The 19,125-nt window shown below is 31.6% G+C and overlaps 2 protein-coding genes across 2 annotated transcripts; both read left to right on the top strand.

The window, feature by feature from the left end:
* The first annotated feature begins 3,143 nt into the window (after positions 1-3,143).
* Positions 3,144-8,049, top strand: LOC120172627 (afadin- and alpha-actinin-binding protein-like). The gene is made up of 16 exons (XM_039180039.1): positions 3,144-3,253; positions 3,343-3,370; positions 3,455-3,567; positions 3,668-3,765; positions 4,424-4,520; positions 4,656-4,745; positions 4,833-4,895; positions 4,985-5,059; positions 5,145-5,210; positions 5,285-5,362; positions 6,516-6,626; positions 6,710-6,787; positions 6,877-6,996; positions 7,310-7,353; positions 7,450-7,477; positions 7,723-8,049. Exons 1-16 carry the CDS (start codon positions 3,221-3,223, stop codon positions 7,729-7,731), a joined length of 1,131 nt encoding a protein of 376 aa, XP_039035970.1. The 5' UTR covers positions 3,144-3,220; the 3' UTR covers positions 7,732-8,049.
* Positions 8,050-13,946: 5,897 nt separating this feature from the next.
* Positions 13,947-15,952, top strand: LOC120172628 (U4/U6.U5 small nuclear ribonucleoprotein 27 kDa protein-like). The gene is made up of 2 exons (XM_039180040.1): positions 13,947-14,592; positions 15,720-15,952. The coding sequence occupies exon 1, from the start codon at positions 13,962-13,964 to the stop codon at positions 14,559-14,561; it is 600 nt and encodes a 199-aa protein (XP_039035971.1). The 5' UTR covers positions 13,947-13,961; the 3' UTR covers positions 14,562-14,592; positions 15,720-15,952.
* Positions 15,953-19,125: the final 3,173 nt, after the last annotated feature.

The raw sequence follows: 19,125 nt of genomic DNA, 5'->3' as shown, positions 1-19,125 counted from the left end.
AATCCTTAGTGTGGATAGCTAAGGTAGTGGACATAGACTTTGGTTGAGAAAGTCGAACCACTCTAAATCGTTGTGCAACTTTTTCAATTTTCTGCAAAAAGCTTCCACCATTTTTTAAATTGCCAATTCACCCCCCTCTTGGCCGATTCCATCGATCGATTAACTCAACAAGCATGAACCAACTTACTTCAGTGGTTAAAGAAATTGTGTTAATCCTAGAGGTCATGGGTTCGAGCACTAGCGGTTGTAGCAAGGTGGTTGAGAGTTCATAGTCAAATGGTTAAGAGTATTTAGAATAGATATTATTTTGTAATCACCTTAGCATAATAAAAAAAGCAATAATATAATTTAGTAATTAATATTTTTATTAAAATGATATTAAAATAATATATTAATATTACATATATAAAATAATAATAATTTGAGTGTTTATGATTTGAAACGAAAAGTTTATAAAATGACTTACGGAAAATCAGATGGTAAGTCATTTTTCAGAAATACAAAGGAATTAAGTTGACCAGGAAAATTAATTACATTGACCATCTGTTTTCCGCCAACCAAATACTGAAAAATGAGGAAAATATTTTCCAAAAAATTAATTACAAAAAACAAACAAACCCTAATTAAAACCTAAATCAAATCGATATTATTACTTATCCTATGAGGGAAGTTATAAAGGGTTAGAGTTGTAAAACTTAATAAATGCTATAGTTGTGTGAGAACTTAGAAACTCTGTTTCCATCTACCATTGTAATTAATGAGAAGCTAGTCTTGGGTTGAAAGCATTGAGGTTAGGAGGGGTGGTAGGAGATAGAGAAGGTTCATAATGAACAGCCAAACCTAAAGTCACGTTAAGATATGAATATAATATATCATAATTCACTGATCCAAAGAAATTGATGAGAGTGATCATCCTTTTAAAAGTTTCAATTTTTTCATATACTTCAGATAATTTTGTAATTCTTTATTTATAATTTATTTTCACTTTTAAAATTTTATAAGTTTAACCATTTTAAAATAGACATAATATCAAAATTAACTCTCAAAGTTTATTAAAATGATCATTTTGACCTATTCTTTTTTGAAATATTTTGACCCATACGTTTCATTATGGAGCAAAATACCTCTCTATGGACGGAAATTGATAGTTAACACACGATTAACTCTTCAAAATAGAGCTTTTTTATCCTAAAATTAAATATTTAATGTCAAAACGCTAAAAAACAATAGTCAAAATTACTATCATATCAACTGTTAAGAATCTGTCTTAAAATAAAATGTTTAGAGTCAAAATACTCCAAAAATAATATATATCAAAATAATTATTTTATTAAATATTAGAAACTAAACATGAAATGGCCATGAGCGGATTTGATTGAGTTCCTTCCAAGTTCCATCTCAGTCCCAACTGGGCATGTGTTGTATTAATTTCAAGTGACCATCACTCACACCCACCGTGCCGGCCTTGATCAATTATTAAGCACAAACATGTGGGTGAAATCATGTTGGCCAAGGAAACTCGATTTTGTATATCAATTTAATATTACTTATTTCTAATACGTGCCTTTCAGTTTCTTACAAAGATCGATGGCTCCAAATATATAAATTAAATAAAACCAATCTTCCTCCTCAATCATGTCACATGCATCTTTGATTATTAATACATATATTTATAACAATAATTATTAAGCAGAGGGACATACATCATCATTTAATCTTGCTTATAAAAATTCCCCAATAATATATAAGATTTTCAGCCATCGGTTATATAAAATATATATGAAGATACCTACATCGATTTTTTATTTAGTCCAGAATAGTATCTGTTTAAAAAAATTATTCACTGTTAATATGCATATATACTCCAGATATAGTTGTTAGAACTTAAAACTTATAGAAAAATACTATTCATTTTATCTACTGAAGTTTTGATTTTAATTTTAAACTTTTTCAATAATATGTTAGCGAATAAAACTAAAAAGTATGATTTTATATAATCATGATTTTTTATTAGTTATACATAATTATTTTTGAATAAAAGTATATACATTAAATTATCGGGTAAAGTATACAAATGGTCATTTGATTATAGTATGTTTTATTGAATGCATGACTATTAAAAATTATAAAATGCTCTCCTAATTATAGGACACTGTTTTATTGAGTGCCTTGACTGTTAAAAGTTATAAAATGATTACTTGACTATTTATATGTTCCAATGTATCCTTTTTTTTTGTTAAAAATTAACAATCTTTTGAGTTGGACGTTAACCAACTGACTAAGACATGATAAAATTGTATTTTAATGATGTATACTAACATCGTCGTTGCTTTCAAACATTAGCTCAACGATATAATGTTTCAAACACTAGTTCAACGATATAATGTAAACAGAGAGTTGATCCATAAAATACAACTCAAATAGTTCTAGGATAATATTTTTATTATATCTCAACCAATGAGTTAGCATTCGGCTCAAACAACTATCAATTTTTTTTAACAGAATTGACAAGTTTAAAACATATGAATAGTCGGGTTAAAATTTTTGGAACTTTTAATAATCAGAGACTAAACAAAACAACATCATATAGTCAAGAGACAATTTTATAACTTTTAATAGTTGAATGACTAAAAAAAAGCAATAGCCTATAATCAAGGGACAATTTCTATAATTTACCCTAAATTATTTTACATATATTTGAATCGCACTGAACCGATACATAAAGTAAAAATCTCTATTCATATTTGATCCGAATCGGGTCTAGTAAACATTGTTTATTGGCTTAATATAAAAATAATATTCTAAACTATACTCAAAATTAATTTTTAATGTCTAAAGAATTTTTTATTAAAAATAGATGCATAAAATTTCATTGTTTACACTTTTAAGTATTTATTGTTAAAAAAAAGTGTTAAATGATACGTAACACATGACACGTAAAGATTTTTTCAAAAAATTATATTTTTAAATAATATTTTTTTAAAAATCTAGATATAAGATGGGTAACTTAGAAAAAATTTTAAACGCTTATTTTAATGAAAAACTCTTTAATCACTTATTTCCGTATTAAGCTTTATTTATTCCGTCTTTTACCGGAAAAAGTTAAAAAGAAAACAGGAAATCCAGTTTTGAAGTGATTCAATTTTCAAAATTGCGCACCGCTGATTCCAGTTTTTAGATCTATCTTCTTCCTCGGACAAAGGGCTATCATTTTCTCGCAATGCCATCAACTGATGCAGACTTTGGTGGAGCTGTAAGGATATAAATCTTCTGTACTCTCGATTTCCCTCTCTTTCTTTTTTGTTTGTCGCTTAAACCGTTCTCTTTTTTCTTTTCTCACAGCCGCCTTCTCAATTCCCCTTCTCTATCGGTCAGTTACCAAAACTTCTCCCTTTCTATAAATTTTTCTTTTCATTTTACGAATAATGTGTTTTCTGTGTGCTGTTGTGTTTCAGAGAGCATACATTTGCGGATGCTGGAAACTTGGACCACTGTACAAAGTACTTGAACCAGACACTCGTTACTTTTGGATTTCCCGCTTCTCTCGATCTCTTTGCCGATGATCCAGTGTGTTCCTCTTTTTCTTTTCCTCAATTTACATTTTTTTAAAAAAAAAATTAGAGATCGAAAGTTAAGGATTTTGTTTTATTTTTTATGTGATTGATAGGTTTCGATTGCGAGGACTTGCAATTGTATATATTCATTGTTGCAGCAGAGGCAGCGCGACATTGATTTTAGAGAGTCTGCTAATGAGCAAAGGCAACGGTAATTTTTTTATTTTATTTTAATTGCAATTTGCTTTTCAATATTTCGAATTTGGTAATTTTTTCTGCCTCTCAGTTGCTTGCCTTTCATTTATGATACTTCACTTCTTTTCATGAACTGAAATCTTATAAACTTTGGTGTGGCTTGATTTTGAGATTTAGATTGGTGCGTTTCCCCCCCTGATCCTGGTTTATTTTTTTTATGGAAACTGTTATACTCTTCATAAACTTTGGTACGTCTTTATGTGCTGGTTTTTTGTATGTCTGTACAGAATTTAATGATTTCTTTTAGGTTGCATTTGGGAATTGGATTTCAAAAGATAAACTCTGATTTCAAAGTAGTGTAAGTTATGTGATGAAATACCTGTAAATATAACATCCGTGCTTATTTCATTTTTTCCCTAAATGTATGGATTTGTTAGATGTTTATCAGGAGTGAATTTGAAATACCTATTTGTGTGTCTGTGTGAATATGAAATTCATGTTTTTATACATTTTAAAAATATAATCGTATCAAATATTAACTAATTTATATAAATGTAATAATGTATGCATTTCATTTTCACAATGTATATAGTCAGTGAAATCCAATTCTGAACTTTCAAGTTCATGTTCCCCAATATAGCATTAGATTATTATTCATTTCCCTTTTCATGTAGATTATTATCAGATATCTCAAGATTAGAGGCAAAAGTTGAGAGGCTTGAGGCACAATTGCAAGTGAAAGATAGAGAGATAGCAACAATTACTAGAACGGTTTGAGACTTTTCATTTGTATCCTTATTTATTACATTTTATTTATAGTAATGCTTTATGATTTAGGATGCCAAATTGAGTTAGCTTTAATTCATATTTAAATTTAGTAATTTATGATAGTGCTGTATGATTTAGGAAGCCAAAACTTCAGCAGCTTTTAAGGCACAGATTGAGAAGCTACAGCAAGAACGAGATGAATTTCAGAGGATGGTGATTGGTAATCAGGTTAGGCATATTCCACTTGTTTGGAGCGTTCTGTTTTTATTTCAATATAGAATCATCTCTTATTATTTTTAGTTGATACAACAAAAGCAAGTGAGAACTCAACAGGTACATGAAATGAAGAAAAAGGAAAAGGAGTACATAAAGTTGCAGGTAGGATCTTATTTGGCTATTTATTTATTGTTCATTTTAGAGAAACTAATAAACATAAGCAAAAAATATACTGATTTTTTCTGTTGCAGGAGAGACTGAACCAAGTCTTAATGGAAAAAAAGAAGGAATCAAGATCAGGGATGGAAATAATGAATTTGCTTCAGGTATTAATTGAGCTGGTTCCAGTTGTACCTCTTAAAGTGAATCTAAGTTTAATGCTTTAACAAATTTTATGATACTTGCAAACAGAAAGAAGGGCGGCAACGTGGGACTTGGAATGGGAAGAAAGCAGACAACGATTTCTATAAAAAGATTGTATGTAGGGTGATTGTTGATTATGACTCTTATGACATCCATTAGATTATGTTTAACAATTTGTCATTTACCAGGTGGATGCTTATGAGGCAAAAAATCAAGAACTGAAGGCGGAAAATTCCGATTTAAGAGCATTACTGCGATCAATGCAGGTATATGCTCAATACATTCAGTCTCCTATTGTCATGGTTGCTCTATTTTATCCTTTTTGCATTCAGTTAATCAGATTTGGCTGTACAGAACAGTGGGATTATGCAGGAAAGTAACCATATTTCCCCATATGCTATATAACTTTTCTTATCTTTTGTAGCATGGAAAGATTAAATCTGTTTAAGGTTTGATTCATAGCTTGGCATATGAAACTGAATTCACTTTTTTTTTCTTTTCTTTTTTTCCTTTTTTTTTATTGCAAATGATGTGAAATCATTTTAGATGTCTCACTGCAGCATACTTGCCCTATACAACTGTTAATACCTGTTTAAGAGTGATAATACAATTATGCAAATACATGCTTTGTTATCTTAGTAGTTTGATGTTAGCACACTGACAGAAGTTCTCTCTCCTTTTTCCTGTTTTTGGTGAAAGCGTTGAGCTTATTGTCATTTTTTTAGTAATAATACAATTATGCAAATATGTGCTTTGTTATCTTAGTAGTTTGATGCTTCTGTTAGCTCACTGGCAGAAGTTCTTTCTCCTTTTCCCTGTTTTTGGTGAAAGCGTTGAGCTTATTGTCATTTTTTGAGGCTCTTTGCATGGAAGATTAATTTATGAAATAATATTATCTCCGGGAAGACTAATGTGATGCATCTAGAAAGGACATGGATAATTAGGAAGTATGCAGCATAAGGAACATAAAAGAATGGAAGAAACATGAGAGGGTTGGTTGGTTGGTTGGTCAATGATTTTAATAATGAGTGCTGCCCTTTTGAATATATTGGTGATATTCTATGCTGGTGGTTCAACTCTACCCAGAGTATCATGATGCTATTTTATCGGCAAGCCTTGATCTAGTATTGCTTCTGTAGTCACTCATATAGGAGTTGGGTATTATATCTTCTTAAAACATCCCAAGAAAATAATGTTACTGCAACCGTCTTAATTATCATTTCCCTGTAACATCATTATTCTTGTAAGGATCATAGCAATTTCATAAGGGGTTATAGATATCCTTTATCCAATATTGCATAATCTTTTGTATGGTATTTGAATTAACCTTTAAAAATTGTTTCTTGTTTCTGGCACCCAGTATTCAGTTTTCCTCATTTAGTTTGTACCCATGAATTCTGACGGCAGCTTTGGTTACAGGTAGATATGCGTGATTTCTTTAATGCTCCAAATGGGATGACGAAGCAATCTTTGCCCGTTACCGATAGACATGAAAATGATCCATCGCAATCTCCATTGGGTGGGCGGACGGTATGACTTAAATGATGGAAAATTGCTACTGATTACCAGTGCATTAAGTACTGCTTCTAAGCTGTTTAGGTTATTGTTTACAGGATGTCTTTGGTCTTCCTTTTCACATGGCTAGGGATCAAATAGAAGAAAGTCTTCGCACTAAGATGGCTTCTGTAAAAGTATTCTCTCTGTTAAATTGGGTTACACATTTATCGACTCTAATAAGATGGAAGTGTTGACAATTCTTTTTCATTCTTTTTATTTCAAGGAGCGAATGGTTCAATTACAGGATGCACAAAAAGGTGCAGAAGTCACTTCTGAAGCAACAGAGAGGGAGCTTGAGCTTGAAGCTCAACTTGTTGAAGCGAGGAGCATAATCCAGGAACAGGTAGCCATGTTTTGCCAATCAGAAAACACTGTGTTAACGAGTTATTTTGTGTATTAGTTGCATAGTGTGATCATGTCTTCCTAGATTAACAATCAAGCATTCTGCATTTCTTGTCCTACATATCTAAGTAAACTTGTGACAGAATTTGCAAGGATCTCAGTTAAGCAATTTTTTGGTCCTTTTATTCATTGAAACATGATAATTCTTCTTTATATATATGTTAATGTTTAATTTAACATGTATACATAATTATTCATCTTTTCCGTTATAATTTTTAAGATAGATATAAATGTGACATGGGGTTTAATTGCAGGAATCCATTATGTCCAAACATCTTCCTAAGTCAGACAGACCAAGGTAGTGATCTTCTTGTTGTCTTTTCCAATAAAAAAATTGTTTTTAATTGTTTGTGTAATGATGGAAGAACTAAGGTCACCATTTAAATTTGAACAGGGAATCCATGATTCCATCACCAGCTGAGGTATGCTAGATTGACATCTGAATTACCGAGTCACCGTTTAAATTTTTTCATTAAAGCTAAAGCTTTGAAGAATTGGAATCTTAAATCAAGTAATACATATTCGATGACAATTACGGGTGATAATTTTTCAAGAAAACATGAAATAAAAAGTTAATCTTGCAGCAAAAAGAAGTGTTTGATACCGGATCTTTGCAGTTTTCATGCTGTTTATAGTTTTCTGTAATTCCGATTGTCTTGATTTTCAGGGGGTATAACTTAGGAAGCCTAAGGTTCATGTCTGCATTTTCGGATTAAGTGCGGCAGTAAGCTAGCTAGTAAATTGTGGAGAGCCTGATATTGTGTATTCAGATTTCTGTATAACTAAATTAAGGATTTATTCTGAATCTGTAATGTTAAAGTAATTAGATTCTAGGAATTTTCACTTGTAAATTGCATGCTTACCGAGAATCCATTACCTATTTGTATCACATTCTAGCTTTAAGGAAAAGAATACTGCCTATTGTGTATTGATAGTTGGTTGCATTTAGCCTGCCGTGATCAAGTCTTTGAAAACAAGTTTTTAGAGTTTTAGCCCAATTGTCATAATTACATGACCGGTTGTTTTCTTTATTTTCCATTGAAGTGCATTTGGTGCAACAATTGGTATGGTGCTTTCTTTTTGGTGCACGTAAACAGAATGGTTAAAATGAAATGATGTTGATGATTGATACAAAATGGTTTAATGTTTAGGGACTAATTTAAAATATATCATAATTTGGGGATCTATACATAATGTTTTAAAATGTATGGACCAATTTAAAATAGGATCATAATTGGGGGTCTCTCGCGTAGTTATCTCAATGTAATTGTGAAATCAAAGAAACAAAACCATATAAACGGTTACAAAATCATCTCAATTGGATTCGAATATGCAGTTTTCGTTTAAATATACAGTTTTCGTTCATACATAATTTTTTTCATAATGTTTGACACGGATTTGTGTTTATTGATTTTTTTTAGTTAAATTCTTTATTGTGGTTCGTTTGTCGTACGAGTAAGATATGTTTGTAGTTACCTATTGTTTGAGTTTTTTTTATATCAATTTTCACCTTTTCATTTTACGATCTTTATATGGTTTGTGTTTAGTTTCTTGTGTTAATGATTATGGGAAAATATTCTAATAATGGTTTAGTTTATTAAAAAGAAGTAAGCATATGAATTTAGTTAAGAAACAATATACTAGGCTTTGGCTTCATACGGAATGGACAATATTATCTCTTACTATTGTATTGACGTGGTTCTGATTAAATTCATGAATGTCTTTGGTAACTCAAAAATTAACATGTTTGATTGTGAGCTTCTTAGATATCGTACTGTATAGATATGAATTTTTTTAACTATTTAAATATAATCTTTGAACATACATTTTTTAAGTAATTGGAAATAAGACTAATATATATAAATCATCTCTGTCCGACCTAATTTGTACTTGTATAAATATGTGTCTTAGATATGTATCATAGATGTTTGTTATTTTTTAACAAAATATGTCTTTAGCCTAAAGTTAGAGAGAATTGTTCTATGCAATGTTATTAAAATCGGACCGAACCGGCCGGTTCGACCGGTTGAACCGGGAACCGGTTACATGTCCGGTCCGGTCAGCATGCAAAACCAATTGTGCACAGAATCAGTAGAACCGGCTGATAACCGACAAAACCGGTGTGAACCGGCGGTTCAACCGGTTCAAGCAGTTTTGAGTTTGTTTTTATTTAAACAAAATGTCGTCGTTTTATATTTTTTCAACCCATATTTATTTTCTGATTTTGCAGGGTTAAGCGATTTTCAGTTTTTCTTTTTCTTTCACGAAATGTTTAAGCAGTGAACCCTATCCCTTTTTGGCTTTTCCACTTTGGTTCCCTTCAACACCACTCCTTCACCGGCGTTTTATTGTGCTCCAGTTCCTTATTCTCGTAAGATGGTAATGTTTAAGCTACCCATTTCTTTATATTTCTAATTCATCTTTTAATTGAATTTAAATCTTTGAGTTTGTAGTTTATCAATTTTATGGGTTTGCTTGATTCAGTAGATTTGGTTCATCGCTGAAACAAGTCTATAAGTTTTTTTAGACATTTCTTCTGTGATTTGACGGTAAACTGGATTGAGTCACCTGGGGAGGGAAGCATTTTGAATTTTGGCACGTGTTGATTGTTTCTCTTGGGTTTTTATTTTTTATTTTTTATAGATCAAAGCCATTTGATTGTTTAATGTTGTTGTTTTGTCATGCGGCTTTGAGTTTGCCTTCCTGGTCAGCATTTCTGAGTTCTGTGAGTTGATATATTTAACTTTAAGTTTAAAATTTAAATGACTACTGGAACATGCTTAGAGTTTTGAAGTTCCGATTGGAATTATGTTTGTGTGACTTAAATTTAATTCTTATATTATCTAAACTAATGGTATGAAAAAGCTTTGTGAGTTGGATCCTTTCTTAGTAGAACAAAGGCATTGAATTTAATCAGATTACATCCAGAGTTTTGCAGTTAAATTGTGTTATTCACGTAAGATCTAGAAATGACTATTTCCACAATTGTCATGGTTTTTGGTTCAACTTATATACTATTTGTTAGTTGGTCACTGAGCTACACTTTTAGATCATGCTTTCTTAAGTGTTCAACTGAAGAAATATTCAAAACTCCATCTTGTAGAACCTGTGAAATTTGATTTATGCATCCCTGTTTAAGTTTTTATTCCTTCTTGAGCGTCAGTGGTCTGGTGCTTTTTATAGTGCTTCTCCATGACTCTAACAGTGGGTATTGAAATTGGTGCTAGTGAGATTGTTCCTCTATGACAAATTTTGTTTCTCGTTATATTTATAATTGCATATGAATTTCTCAATTATTCAATTATTTATTATTAATCACTAATCAGTTTATGTTTATTACATGTAGGAATTACCAAGTGTGAATGTTGTACAAGATAATGCTTCTCAAAATAGTAATGATATTCCATCTGAGAAACAATCCACAGAATCCTTAAGTACAACTCGTGGGAAAAGTGATCCTGTGTGGGATCACATTTCATTTAAAAAAGAGGGAAAAAGTTATGTATACACTTGCCTTTATTGTAGTAAGCCTTGTAAAGGAGGGGGTATAAATAGAATGAAGCAACATCTTGCGGGGGTTCCAGGTAATATAAGTTCTGGCAAAAAAGTTCCTCATGATGTTCGTAACCAAATACTTAAGTTATTGGATGTAATCAAAGAAAAAAAGTAAGAGTGGTGATGGTAACCTAAATGAAGCATATGGTGGTCAAAATATTGAAGAGGAAGCACAATAAGTTCAACCTAGCTCAAATATGGATAAGAAGAGTAAGATGCAAGCCACATTGAAAAGAAAAGCTAATGTTGAAATTAGTATTTATTTTGCTCCAAGGACTACTCCAGGATCACAACCAAGTTTAAAAGTGTATTATCAAGCACGCAAGCAATTCACAAAGTTAAGATGGCAATTTCTCATTGGTTTTATGATGCCTGCATTCCATTTCATGCAACACTATCACCATACTTTCAACCTGCTTTAGATGCAATCAATGTTATTGATCCCGATTTTAAAGGCCCATCTTATCATGAATTAAGGGTTAACTTGTTGGGAGATTGCAAGAGAGAGTGTTGCTTAGTTGTAGAAGGTTATCGAGCAAATTGGGCTAAGAGTGGATGTACAATTATGGCAAATGGATGGACTGATCAACGATAAAGAACTTTGATCAACTTTCTAGTTTATTACTTATTAGTTCACTATTTTTTAGTTTGCTGTTAACTGTCATATGAAGAATACTTAATATATGTTTGATAAACTTTTTCATTTATTATACTATAGGTGTAGTATTTGTGAAATCTGTTGATGCATTAGATGTCATAAAAGATTCTAAGACATTATGCGGCTTGGTTTTTGAAGTGGTTGAATGGGTTGGAGCTGAACATGTTGTCCATATAGTGACTAATAATGCAGCTAATTATGTAGCTGCTGGTAAATTGATACAAGAGAAATGTGATACCATTTTTTGGTCTCCTTGTGCCGCTCATTGTTTGAATATCCTTTTAAAGGACTTTGCTAGTATGCCTCATGTTGCAGACCTTGCCTCAAAGGCTTCCAAGATTACAGTATTTGTCTATAATCACATGGTATTCTTATCTTAGATGAGAAAAAGAGAAGGTTGGAAAGAAATTGTACGTCCAGGAGTGACTCGTTTTGCTACTACTTTTATTACATTGAAAAATATTTTTGATCACAAACATGATTTGCAAGCTTTAGTTGTAGACAAGCATTTCACTAGTCATAAATTATCAAAGACTACAGCAGGAAAAATTGTTAGTGATATTGTTTTGGATCAAAAGTTTTGGAATGATTGTTTGTTGATAGCGAAACTTGTGGCTCCTATCATTCGCTTACTAAGAATTGTAGATGGGGATGAAAAGCCTTCTCTTGGTTATGTTTATGAAGGCATGCAAAGGGCAAAAATGCTATAAAGGAGATGTTTAGAAATAGAAGAGCTTTGTATAAGCCTTACACAAATATTATTAAGGCTCGATGGGATAAACATTTAAAACTCAATCTTCATGCAGCAGCTTACTTTTTAAATCATGCATTCTTCTATGATGAGAAATTTTGTAGCAAGAACAGAGTTATGAGTGCAACCATTTCTTTACTTGAAAAAAGAGCTTTTTGTAATGACTTAACTAAAGGCATTAGTGAGATGAATATGTACCGGGAACGACAAGGAAGCTTTGGTCGAGAAAGTGCTCTTATCGTAACAAAGACAATTCGACCCGGTAAATATTACTTTATATTTTTTAGTTTATAATTTATATTTTTATGCTTAAATAGTTATGTATAACTTGTGTTCTATACTTCTTTTTATCATTAAATTTATTTCTTGTAGATCAATGGTGGGCGTTGTTTGGGGGTAGTGCTCCAATTTTGCAAAAGTTGGCAATCCGCCTTCTTAGCCAAACTTCTTCATCTTCTGGATGTGAGAGAAATTGGAGTGTCTTTGAACGCATCCATACAAAGAGAAGAAATAGACTAGAACATCAAAGACTAAATGATCTAGTTTATGTTACTTATAACTTGCGTTTAAAAAATAGGTATAATGTTAAAATATTATTTCATTCCCTTATCCTTTTAAGCATAATCAATTAATCATTAATCAACTTCTTTCTTGATATTGTGATGTTTAATTTTAGGTTGCTCAAGAAGCCATGTTATGATCCTATTGATTATGAATCTATTGATCATGTTGATTTTTGGGTAACTGAAGAAGAAACACCTCCTGAGCTTGATATTGATGAGATTGATAATTTTCTTTATCATGAGAATGCAATTCTAGTTGGTCAATCATCAAAAAACAATGAAGGTTAATCTTTGCTTGTTTATTTTAGTTATATAATTATATTTATTATTTAATATGTTTTATACTTTTACTTTTAATTGTTAAGTATTGTTTGGGAATTTAAATTTAACTTTGTATTTATTTATCATATTGCTAGGTGATGAAGATCTTGATTTTGTGGACTTTCAAGTTCAAAGTGGTGATGGCGGTGGTAGTTCAACTAATAAAGAAGTTTTTCCCAATATTTTGGAATTTGAGGGAATCAATTTCAATGAATATTATGATGATTGATTCTTGTATCAATTATGTACTTTTTTTATTTAGTTGTTGATGAATTTCATTAGGTATTGACCTTAAATATTATGTTGTAGTTGATTTGAATCATTTTGTTTCATTTAATATTATGATATTTAACTTATATATGTTATGATTTGTGATATTTTTATACCTTTTAATATTGTGAATTTAAAAAGAGTGTTATATATATATATATTAATATTACTTTGAATATTATGTAAAAGTTTTTAAAAAATATTATTTTATATAAACTGATTCAACCGCGGTTGAACTCAGTTGAACTAGTGAACCAGTACTTTCACCGGTTTAACGTCCGGTCCGGTTTTAAAAATATTGATTTTATGACAAAGGAAGAAAGTCCATTGAAGTAAAGTCTACTTAAATTATTGGGTAAATTATCTATTTGATCATCCACCTATTATTTAGTTTATATTTTAGTCATTTAATTATTATTTCTAAATAAATTTCATTACGTTTTGATTTCATTTTGGTCATTCAATGTTAAAAATTTAACAGTGATATTGATGTGATACTATTTTAATTATTTTCCAATTTTGATGTGGCATATCTTATGATGATATGTCAATAGCACCGTTAATTTTTTAGTAGCAGGTGACCAAAACGTAACGTGTGTATAATTTTAAAAATAATAATAACTAGATAATTTAAACAGAAACTAAGTAATAGGTAGATTGTCAAATATGTAGTTTACCCTAAATTATTTTGTTCCATTAAAAAAAGATAAAATGTTTAATTCAACTTTTTTTTATTCCCTTAGCTCACTGTACGCCATCTCTTCCGTCTGCCACCGCTAGTCTTCGCAATGTCAGGCCGCGACAGGGACCGAGACCGTGATAGAGAACGCAGGCGCGACAGAGATATTCACGACCGCGACCGAGAGCGAGACAGAGAAAGGGAACGGACGCGCAGCAAGAGATCTCGCACTCCGGAGCGCACCCGATCTCGTCACACGCGCTCTTCTACACGTTCCCCTGACCGTGAGCGGTACCGTTCACTCTCCCGTTCTCGTACGCGCTCTCCGGAACGGTCCTCTCACCGTCATCCCCGGCACCGGCACCGAACACCATCAGCTGAGCCCCCTAGGAAACGTCACCGCCACCAAAGCGAGGAAAGGGAGAAGGATAGGCAAAAGGCAGTGTCGGATTTTGTGGACGAGATAGCTAAAGAGCAGCAGCAAAAGAAAGGAAACCTTAATAATGAGAATGGGGATGCAGGAGAGGAGGATGAGATGGAGATGATGAAGAAGTTTGGGATTCCAGTTGGTTTTGATTCCACCAAAGGGAAACATGTACCCGGAGCCGATGTCAGTGGAGTTAGGGCTGTCACTAAGAGGCAGCCCAGGCAGTATATGAATCGAAGAGGCGGGTTTAATCGACCCTTGCCTGCTGAGCGCAACCGCTAGAATTGATTAATGGATGAAAGCATTTTCAAGGTTAGGGATTTCGCTATTGTGACTGCTAATTTGGATGCTTTCACGTTTCATAATTTTCTTTTTTGATTGTTGTTGTTATAGGTGTTCAAATAATCGAATTAATTCGGTTAATTAATCGAATTAAATTAGTTCGATTAATTCAGTTCGATTATCGAATTAGTTCGGTCTGTTAACGGTTAATAAAATTTTTAAAATTCGATTAACGATTAATTCGGTTCGAATTTAATTAATTAACTGAATTAACTTATATTAAATTTTAAATATTAAATATTTTATATATAACATATAGGTTCAGCCCAAACAATTTAAAACACAATTAATAATTTAAGATCAAATAATTTTAAACTTAAATTAATATTAATTAATTAAAAAAATTATATAAAATGTTTATTTTATAATTATATATTATTTAAATTAATTGTAAACTGTTTTTTTTAATTAAAAATTATTAAATATATTATATAATATATGAGCTAAGCCCAAACCATTTAAAACTTAATTAATAATTTAAGGTCTAATAATTTTTAAACATAAATCAATATTAATTAATTAAAAAATTTATCTGAAATTTTTATTTTATAATTATATATTATTTAAATTAATTATAAACTTTTTTTTGAATTAAAAACATTTAATTTTTATATAAATTAAAAAATTTTAAAAAAATTTCAGTTAATTCGAAAATTAATCGAATTAACCGAAATTTATTCGGTTCGGTTAATATTTTCGAAAAAAAATTTGGTTCGATTAACGGTTAAAGGAAAAAAAAATTCATTTAATTCGGTTATGATTAATTCGGTTCGGTTTTAACCGAATAAACAGCCCTAGTTGTTGTAAGCGAATGCTTGTTGGTTTATTGAGCTTGGAATTAGTTTAGTTATATTGTTTGATTTTTTATTCGTACTACTATTATATGGAATACTAATGTTGAAACTGACTAGCTCTAAGAAAATTCAGGATGTTCGGCTTACTGGCATTTAGTTCCATTAGAGTTACTGTGAAACTAGGTTGTTTCCTTACTGAATAAGGATTCCTATTGGTTTTAGCATAATTTAGGGTTTAGAAACTTAGTGATCCTACTGCAACTTTGTGTATTTGGGCCTATCCCAAGTTTCTCTTGCATACAAGGTAGTCGTCTTCCTAGCACTCGGATTGGCCATCCATTTTTAGTGCTGCTAGCATGAAAAGCAAGGCTACATTTAGTGATATTTGATTACAGAGAACTCAAACAACATTCATCTTGGAAGACGTTAAAGCTTGGCAAGTTAATTATAAGGTTTAAACAGTGTATGTGCTTGACTCTTTGATGCACTATGCTAAGGTATACATTTAAGATAAAATGAATGCAAGATTTTTTGGAACTCACTTTCCTTATCACAGGATGTGGACTCCCATCTTTGTAGCCTATTTCTATTTTTAATTCAATTTCCTTTTGTTTTTTAAACAACTTAGACTGGAAGCTACCTTAATTTCTGTAGCCTAACTAATCTGGAATATCCTAAATCCTTTATAATGATAAAAAAGGATACAATAATACACAATATATAATATTACAAAAGAAAATACTTAGTTCCTTCCTTAATAGTCATTGTTTCTATGAGCTTATAGATGGCTTATTGATATGTTGGGTTTGCCCTGGTGTTACAGGTCCATTATTTTCACCAACTATGGTGGAAATGATCTTAATGTCTTATTCTAGCAGAAGCTAGAGCAAGAAGTTTGCAATGAAGGAACAAGAATGCAGGATTGAAGAGGTAAATATCTTACAACACTCAGACATCATGTTTCTTAGGCTTTCTTTTACCGTGAGTTTAGCAATGATAATGTGCAATAGGGATTGAAATCCAAGTTTCCTTTTCATTTCCCAAATTTATGTGGGCAGTTTCTCCGTGATAACATAAACATGCTAGTCTTTGAACATCAACCTAAACATTTCCTCTCCATTGAATAGTAGAGAAGAACATACAAGCAACACGTTAGCTTTCTGACTTCGTTGGTTCTCAAATTACTTACACCTCTTAGTTGTTTTCTTTTTATGTTCAAAGATCCTGTTATTATATCGAATGCATATGAAGTAGTTTTGGTTTATCCTATTTCCTAAATTACTCATGTTAGGCATATATCTCTGATGTCTTGAAATGGATGAGTAGCAGAAAAACTAGAAATTTTGGATGCATGTGTTGGACACATATCCTTTTTCAACCGACTCTTGTGCCTGAGCAAAACAGCTCATGAATGCTTTTTCATTATGAGCTAGCAACCAAGCACCTGTACAAACATCTTCTTGAATGTGTTTCTTTTAGTAAAAGTATCATCTTGAATAATCTATAACTTTGAGTAACATGGACTTTCTGGTTACTTCACTTGGAGGGATTATCCAGCTTAAGTTTTAATTTGTTACTCTGTTGTATATATGGAGGTGAATTGCAATATTTTATAGATGTAGGGTTATTTCTTGTATTTTACATTTATATTAGGGTTTAGGATCATATTTGGTTTTCTCGTCCTGTTATGTTTTGCTTTAAGTTATATTGGTTTGTTCCAAATGGATTTCGTGTTCATGAATGATAGTCCTTTTAATAATAGCCAACCATAACTTTTACTATTGCAGGTTGTTCCTTTGAACTACTTTCCCTTTAAAGGTCATTGAGGTGCCAAAAAATAGTTACAAACTCATAAGACGACCCTGAGCCACACGAACGGGAAGCAGATAAAGGATCAAAAAGTTGTTCCTTTGAACTACTTTCCCTTTAAAGGTCATTGAGGTGCCAAAAAATACTTACAAACTCATAAGACGACCCTGAGTCACACGAACTGGAAGCAGATAAAGGATCAAAAAGCATTAACTATATAATCAAGGATTTCATTTAACATTGATGGCTTCAGTCGGTACAACCGGGTTGATACATTAATCCATCCGCAAGAATCATTAAGATTCGAACTTGATTTAGCTAAGGCATGAGCTGCTTGGTTACAATCTCTGTTAATAGGACTGCTTTCTTTGTTTCCTTGTCGGCTTTCCATTACTGCCCTCTTTGTTGGGCCTTGCAAAAATCATCATAGTAACAATGTGGATCGCATTTTCAGATGAAGAATCACACCTGAAACGGGGTTAGCATCAACAATACGAGACTTGGTCTTTATAGCAACCGGAACGATCACTTTCATAATCGATGATGAAGATGATACCAAAGGCAAAAGCTACAGCAAGAGAAATGATACTTCTATTTTTAATTAACGACAATTTTGGTTTTAGTTATATATTTAATCTTGTCAACAACTACTTCCTATCGCTTAATCATTTAAGCATTCTTTTTCTATAGGTAATCGTGTTTATTTAATCAAACGTTGAGAGCATATTTTAGTGGTGTCTAAAATTTAGAGGAATTTAGTTTATGCTACCCAATGTGTAGAGCTGACAAAATAAGTTTGATTTGGAAAGTTTAGTCGGATTCATCCGAGATCGGATTTGATATTATTCAAGTTATTGAAAAAGTCAAAGGCCTAAGCTTGAGAAAATTTGAGAATGAAATATAGGGAGAGTTTGAGTTCATCCGCTTGAAGTTGTTGGGAGTAGTAAATAGATGTTTAGAAACCCAATCAATTTTGACAGGAAGTAGCAAGCACCAAGACATCACTGCTATGATTTTGGTGGCGGTGGACGAGGAGGGTCATCTTCCTCAGCTCTTTAAATTTTATATTCTTCTATGCGAGTATTATTTCCAAGAGATATAGTTGTACTTTATAAAGAAAAAAAAGTAGGAATGAAAGGTTCTTTCTATGCTCTCTTATAAAAAAGGAACCTTACCATTGTGGTATATATCTTTTATCATGAAAAGCATTCGACCAGAGTAAACTATACCGGAGATCACTTAACTATAGCTCCTTTTCATTTCTACCACCATTTTTGAATTTTTATCAATCAGACTACCCAACTATTTAAATGCATTCAATCAGACCACTAACTGTTAACATTTAACGGAATTGATGACGTAACAGTTAATAAAATTGGTATAATTACACATTTGATCATCGATATTTATGCATTCTTTCAATTTAGTCCTAATTTAATTCAATAAATTTAATCATCTAATCATATGACGACATTTGTCATCATATGATTGGAGAGCTTTTTTAATATAATTTTAATTTATTTAATATAACATTTTTCATCCAACTAGATGGTGACACGTGTCACCATCAGATTAAAGAAAAATCAAATTTCAACAAGTTGAGCGGGGTGGAGTTCAAACCCATATCCTACGACATGGAGGAGAAAAAGCAAGCGTTACCATTGAGCAAAGTCTTCATTTATGATTAGGCTTACATAATTTTGTATAAAACCTGTTGTGGCTACTGCAAAAAAAGAAAAGAAAAAAACTATTTATTTAGAGACTTAAATCTAAGCAAATTATATGATTAGGGCACTCTAATCACAAATTAATATTTTGACTTTTACATTTTAAGACAATTTAATATTTTTAATTTTTAGATTTGAGTCGCATAATATTTCTTTAACTTTTGAGTTAAAATT

The sequence above is a fragment of the Hibiscus syriacus genome, unplaced genomic scaffold (assembly GCF_006381635.1).
Source record: "Hibiscus syriacus cultivar Baekdansim isolate YM2019G1 unplaced genomic scaffold, ASM638163v2 tig00111876_pilon, whole genome shotgun sequence".
Taxonomy (NCBI): Eukaryota; Viridiplantae; Streptophyta; class Magnoliopsida; order Malvales; family Malvaceae; genus Hibiscus; species Hibiscus syriacus.
This window is presented reverse-complemented; position numbering and strand designations above follow the sequence as displayed.

Bases quoted from the DNA above. Each gene is read 5' to 3' on its own strand.
- LOC120172627 (XM_039180039.1), top strand. From the start codon at position 3,221: ATGCCATCAACTGATGCAGACTTTGGTGGAGCT. The intron at 5,211-5,284 runs GTATGTAGGGTG...GTCATTTACCAG, and splicing joins ACGATTTCTATAAAAAGATT to GTGGATGCTTATGAGGCAAA. The intron at 6,997-7,309 runs GTAGCCATGTTT...GTTTAATTGCAG, and splicing joins GGAGCATAATCCAGGAACAG to GAATCCATTATGTCCAAACA.
- LOC120172628 (XM_039180040.1), top strand. From the start codon at position 13,962: ATGTCAGGCCGCGACAGGGACCGAGACCGTGATAGAGAACGCAGGCGC.